The 6,696-nt window shown below is 49.8% G+C and overlaps 1 protein-coding gene across 1 annotated transcript in view; it reads left to right on the top strand.

The window, feature by feature from the left end:
• Sh3bp5 (SH3 domain binding protein 5) overlaps positions 1-6,696 on the top strand; it is a 64,186-nt gene that overhangs the window by 43,248 nt on the left and 14,242 nt on the right. The window contains exon 4 of the mRNA XM_031361775.1: positions 5,537-5,701. Within this exon, the coding sequence (XP_031217635.1) occupies positions 5,537-5,701 (165 nt within the window). The remainder of the gene's footprint in view (positions 1-5,536; positions 5,702-6,696) is intronic.

Here is a 6,696-nt window from a genome sequence, read left to right as displayed (position 1 = left end):
CGCTGACTTGGAAGCTGCCACAGCAGAGGAGGGTGTCAGTTGAGTGTATAGTATAGAGCATGCAGGGCCCAGGGAAACAGTCACTGCTGTCTGTCCCTTAGCTCATGCCCCTGCCACATGCCTGGCCCAGGACTCCTGCCATCAGCAGTCCCATAGCAGATGTACCCCTCGCTGCTCCAGCACAGTAGATGTGGGAGGAAGGCCCAGCAGGACTGTGGGTGCACCCTTCTGGAGAGAGTGGGCAGGGAGAAGTTGGCATCTGTGGTGTCTGTGCATCCACAGGAAGAGTGTGATCTGGAATGTGTTGTTCCTGGAGGCCCTGCTGCACGTGGCTGGCAGTTGTGTAAGTCGCTAGTCATTGTGATGGAGATGCAAGCACCAGAAGGAAGTAGAAACAGGCTGACAAGCAGATTCAGGATAAATAGCTGAGCCACGGTTCTCACGAGGTAGTGGTGACGAGTAGATTGCCCAACCACTTATCCATAAGGTCAATGTCAGAAGCACCCTGGCAGCAGATGCTGTGTCCTGGGCGTCTGACCATGAGAGACGCAAGATGTGTCACTACTCAGCCTTCCTTAGAAAAGTGAGGGGGTTAGACTGGGTTGGTCTTTAAGCCTCATTCCACCAGACCCTTCACTGTAGCCAGTGCAAATGTCTGGGTGCCCTTCAGAGAGCAGGTAGGAGCTGAGTGGACCCTGAGTCATAGAACACAGATGCCCCCTGTCTGCTGTCTTCTGGCCACCCCTTCTGCTCTTCATGCCCTCGCCTGTGACACTTTGTAGAGTGCCCATATGTCTTCAAGTGCTTTGAAGACACGGCTGACTGGAGCCAGTGTGTAGTGATGGTCACTCATTCATGAGCAGCCTTTAAAAATTCTCCCCATGTCTGTTTCCATGAACTCTGTTAGCATCCCGGAGGCAGCGTTCTCTGGGATTGCTAAACTGGCTTCTGCCGTTGAGGTTTTGTACCTTGTGATGTAACTGGGGGGTTCTCTCAAGTTAAATCTCAAACACACGTAGTAGTTTTTAGGTGATTTGAGTGGCAGGGTCTCAGTCCAACACCTGAGAAATCCAGCCTAAGACTTTCATAACTGACCTCTTGCTTCACCTCTCACAGCCCATGGATGGTCTCATGTGAGAGTTCCTTACGCATATCCTCTGTGTTCTGGAACATAGTCTCTAGAAGGCACTTGATAAATTTGGAATCACCTGCTTCCATCTCTGGCTGGCCAGTGAACCATACACTGTCCCTCCCGCCACGGGCCCTGCCTTCTTTGTCCTGCATGTGTAGTTTTAGAAAGTGTCTTATGAGTAGCCCTCAGTGTGGTGGTATATGCTTATAATCCCAGGTTGGGGTTGAAAGATCAGGTGTTCACACCTAGCCTCGCTACGTAGTGAGTTGGAGGTCACCCTGGACTACATGAGACTCTGTATCAAAGAACCCAGAGAGAGCAAAAGAGGAAGAGGGATGAGTTATGGAAAGTGGCCTCCAGTGTGCACCTACCTGTTGGCACAGCTGCTTCCACCATTTAGGCATTCCTTATGCAGTACCTCACTTCTTGGCATTACTGTAACAAAAGGCCATAGGCTGGAGGCCTTAAATGGCAGAACAACACACACACTCTGGAGGCTAAAAGACGCCCTCGGAGCCCATGTTGGTGAGGAATCTCTTTTGGCTCCTCACTGTGTGCTCACTGTAGGAATCCATGCCCATTCTTTTTCTGAGACTTGATTATTTTTTACCTTTTACTTATGGGTGTGTGTGTGTGTGTGTGTGTGTGTGTGTGTGTGTGTGTGTGTAAGAGGATGCTGGGTCCCCTGGAGCTGGAGTCACAGGTGGTTATAAGGCTGATGTGAGTGTTGGCAGATGAACTCCTGTCCTCTGTAAGAACAGTAAGTATACTTAACCACTGAACCTTAGGTTTTCACTCTTAGTTACACATTAAATTCAGGTTCAAAGCTAGCCTGGGCCATATGAGTCCCTGTCTCAAAATTTAGAATGAATGAATGAATACAGGGGTTAGAGAGCTGGCTCAAAGAGTAAAGTATGTGTTATGGTAGTGTGAGGAGTTGGGACCCCTAGCACACATGTAAATGTTGGGTGGGCGTGGCAGCCTGCCTGTAATCCCAGCTCCTGAAGAGGGACAGAATCCTGGAAGAAGCTGGGTAGCTAAGCTAGATGAAGTGATGAGCTTTAGGCTCAGTTACATATAAGATGGAGAGCCATAAAGAAGACACCCATTGTCAACCTCAGGATTCTCCACACATGTGCCCATACTATACAAATGAACACATTTGTGCACATGTGCACACATACCACATACACTCGCTACAAACAGTAACCCCCTCCACACACACACACACACACACACACACACACACACACACACACAAGGGTGGGCATAGATGGGAAGCAGAGACAGGAGGATTGTGACAAATTCAAATCCAGCCTACTGTACATACCAAGTTCTAGGCCAGCCAATGCTGTCTAATGAAATCTTTAAAAAAAATTAAGTGTGAACTGACTCATCTCTGTAATCCCAGACTTCGGAAGGTGAGGCAGGAGGATTTCCTTGAGTTTGAGCCCAACCTCAAAGCCTAAAAGAAGATATCTTTAAAATTAGTTAGTTAGTTAGTTAGGTAGATAGATAGATAGATAGATAGATAGCTAGATGGGTAGCAACTGAAAGAAGGGGCAGAGAGATCCCACTTTAGAAAATGTTGGGGTTCCAGGGGATGAATCCCTGTGTCTTAGAGCTGTGGAAAAGCTGTGGGGACACTCGAGATGGGGGATGGGTCACAATTCACCTTCTGAAGCCTGCCCAGATTTCCCGTCTTGGACCTGTCTGGAGAAGTAAGAATGGGCAGGAGGCTCAGCTTGGTATAGAGCCAGGTGTCAGTGCCATACAGTCACTTCTCAGTGGCGGTCAGTTCTAAAGAGGGTGGGCATCCCCATCCCTGTGTGTGGTCAGGCTACCTCGGTGGATGTTGATGACTGGTAGGTGGGCATTCATTTAGGCTTCTATTATTATTGTTGTTATTGTTATTATTAATTTTTTTTGAGACAGGATCTTACTGTATAGCCCAGGCTGGCTTTTTAAAATGTTCCTTTCCAGGCATTATCAGATCTCCTACAAACCCTATCTCATGATACATCTTCAGAGTCTTAAGTGCTCCCCCTGACTTCCGGTGCTCCCCCTGACTTCCATCAGCCCTGAGCCACAGCTCTTGCTTCAGGCCTCTCTTTAGGGAAACCTTCCCCAGTTTCCTCTTACACGAAGCAAGTCCCATTCTGCCCTGACACAACCCTGAAGCATAGATTTCTGCAGATCAGCTACATGTGGGGTACAGTCCTGAGTGGATCTCTGTGGGCTGCGGGTGTGCACAGGATGCCCGTTGTGGGTTACCATGGGTTACGGGGCTGTTTCTTCCCCCAAGGCTGTGGTGTTCTCTGCTGTTCCCCTTAATTTTCTTTGCAAAATGCCTTCAGTCTATGTGAAACTTTCCTCTAAGTCATGTGAGGCTTCCTCTGGGGAAGGGTGGGACCTGCTTGTTCCCCTCCTGAGTCCCAGGGGCTGTCCTGGGGGTGTCCCATCAGGTCTTCTGTAATTGGCCCAGGGACCCTGTTGACTCTGGGAGTGGTCTGGGGCAGATTAGCATGTAGCCATGTCCTGCCCTTGCCCAGGTGGGAATTGGAGGTGAGCCGGGAGAGAGGGGTTAGCAGTGTGGGAGCGTGTATGCTACGTTGTGAGAGTGGACGCCAGAGGACTGACTCAGGGGTTGGTCCTCACTGACTATCTTGTTTGAGATAGGGTCTCGTTTGTCTCTGTACTCACCACACTAGCTGACCTGGCCTGTGAGCATCTGAGGGGATTCTGCTGTTTCACCCATCTCCCCTCTGGCCCTGGAGCACTGGGTTTCAGATGCATGCCACTGGGTGTGGCTTTGTGTGGATTTTGGGGACCTGAACTTAGGTCCTCACACTTGCACAGCAAGCACTTTTCCTACCAAGCCATCTCTCCAGCCCCGCTGCTGATGCAGTCATATCACATACCCTACTCTCGAGAGGGAACTTCAACTGATGCAGTCATATCACATAGCCCACTCTCGAGAGGGAACTTCAACAGTCCTAAAGCAGTAGCGAGTCACCTATGAGGAAACAAACAGATGAAACTAATTTCAGTCTATTTGATTTAGTTTAATACTTCTCATATCTCATCATTGATCAGAAAAAAATGGCTAATGGGATAATCAACATTTCCCTACTGAGTCTTTAAAATGAGGTGTTTTTTTTCTTTTCATGTGTGTGTGTTGTGCATGTATGCATATTCACATGCATGGCACACGTGTGAACAAGTACATACTCATGAGTGTGTGTGTGCATGTGCTTGTGGGTGAGTGGGTATCAGGAATTGTCCCCAATCAATTGTCCACTTTAGTTTTTGAGGCAGTCAAAAACTCTAAGCCTGGAGCTTGCTTCAAGAACTTCCTGTCTTCATTTTCTGAGCTGTGGCAACTGCCACAGCTACCCCCCGGCATTTACGTGAGTTTTGGGGATCTGAGCCTCTGGTCCTCTTGTGTAGCAAGCACAGTAGCAACTGAGCTCTCTCTAGGCTGGGAGAGATGTTTACATTTTTTTGTTAATCATATTTAGATGCCCAGGGTTACATGTTGGCCTGAGATTGTTTAGTCAGTACAGTGCTGGTTGTGCAAGCATCTGGACCCGAGTTCTCAATCCCCAGAACCTGCGTAAGAAAGCCAGGCATGGTAGGAATCCCAGCACTGGAGAGGTGGGTGGATCCTGGGGTTCACTGGCCTAACAGGGGAGTTCATCCAGTGAGAAACCTTGTCCCAGAAAACAAGGTTCCCAAGGAGTGATCTCCAGCATTCACGTCCGGTTACTCCGTGTGCATACGTCCACATACTGCCGTGGATGTGAGAGCAGCTGCCATTTGTATTGACCCTTCTTTCCTGAAAGCAGGGCTTGTGCTGTCAGTAGGCCTGGGCCTAGGTGTTCGGGTGGGCTGAGGGGGCTTTCTGGCAGTGGATGCGCAAGGCTAGCCCTCATGCTATGGGGCCTTTGCCTGGAGCCTTGCTTCTGGCCAGCTCTGGAGTCTCAGGCAAAACTGTTTTCAGCTACCATGCCTCATCTGAAGAACGGAGGCCTACAGCTGTGGTCTCTGGAGCACTCTGGCCTGTGATGTGCAGGGCAGATTCCCAGGACTGCTGTGCTTGCCTGGGCTTCATTCCTAAGCCAAGACTTTGGAGAAAGGCTTATAATTAGCCATTGCCATCACAGATGCAAGATCCATGCATTTGATTCTCTGTTGAGCTCCAGACCATGGAGACTGTCTGCCCACCAACCTGGTATTCACTCAGTCATCAGCCACCTGCTACCCCACCCGATGTACGAGGGACCTCCCCGTGTAGCCCATCCAAGAGAGAGGCAGAGATGATGGATAGGTCAGGATGGGCCGCTCATCTCTGGGGACTCCTGGCCTTTGCCTCAGGCCTTACAAGACCTTCTCTCTCCACAGGCTCAGCTGGAAGCGCAGAAAGCCACACAGGACTTCCAGAGGGCCACGGAAGTGCTCCGTGCAGCCAAGGAAACAATCTCCCTGGCTGAGCAGCGACTGTTGGAGGATGACAAACGGCAGTTTGACTCTGCTTGGCAGGAAATGCTGAATCATGCTACTCAGAGGGTAGGCGTGACCATGTGTGTGCTGATGGTGGGGACCCAGGCTTACCTGCCGTAGAGACAGGTGTTTGGGCGGCATGAAACCCTCCTGTAAAGGTCATGGACTGTCTGCCCTATGTGGTCTGCTGGGTGGCAAGGCTTTAAGCCATACTTGACATGACCATCTCCCAGTGACAGATGGAGGTAATCTTTCTCTATATTGCCTGAAATGTGTCAGGTTCACATGGTCCATTAATGTCTCAGCAGTAGAGTTGGGTTTCCTGGTAGAGGGGCCAGGATGTTCTCCAAGGTTGGCTGCCATGATATCAGAAGGACTGCAGGTCCCAGGTGGTAGCCCCGTTAAGTTTCAACCTGCCACTTGGGTATCTATTATTGGTGGCTGAAGTGCCTAGACGAGAATCAAGTGGGCCCCTCCTCAGGCAGGGCCTTCCAGGTGAGGCTGGCGTCTGGGGAGGAGTATGCAGTAGACAGCAGCTGGGAGTGATTGTCACATAGGTTTAAGTCACCAGTGTTTGTCTCGTGACCTGCTCCTAGGACTTCCCTCTTGCTCAGAATTGGAAGTGATATTGTCTGGTCTAGGCAGACTAATAAACAAAATACCATAAACTGGCTGGCTCTGAAACAGAAATACATTCCTCATAGTTCTGGAAGCCAGGAAGTCCAAAATCAAGGCTGACGTATGTGGTGTCTGATGAAGACCCATTTCTGGTCCTCGGAAGGCCGTCTCCTCTTAAAGTGGCAAATGAGCTTTCTCAAACCGACCTTCCTTCCTTCCTTCCTTCCTTCCTTCCTTCCTTCCTTCCTTCCTTCCTTCCTTTCTTTCTTTCTTTCTCTCTCTCCATCTTTCTTTCAGTGTTAGGAATTGACACTATAGGCAAGCACTCTGACACTAAACCACAGCCCCACCCCTCGGGACCCTACTGGCCCTACAGCATCACTTCCCCAAGGCCCATCTCTGTAGATCTTTCTACAATGGGGACATTTCTATTCCCACAGGTA

Source organism: Mastomys coucha, unplaced genomic scaffold (genome assembly GCF_008632895.1).
Source record: "Mastomys coucha isolate ucsf_1 unplaced genomic scaffold, UCSF_Mcou_1 pScaffold9, whole genome shotgun sequence".
Taxonomy (NCBI): Eukaryota; Metazoa; Chordata; class Mammalia; order Rodentia; family Muridae; genus Mastomys; species Mastomys coucha.
This window is presented reverse-complemented; position numbering and strand designations above follow the sequence as displayed.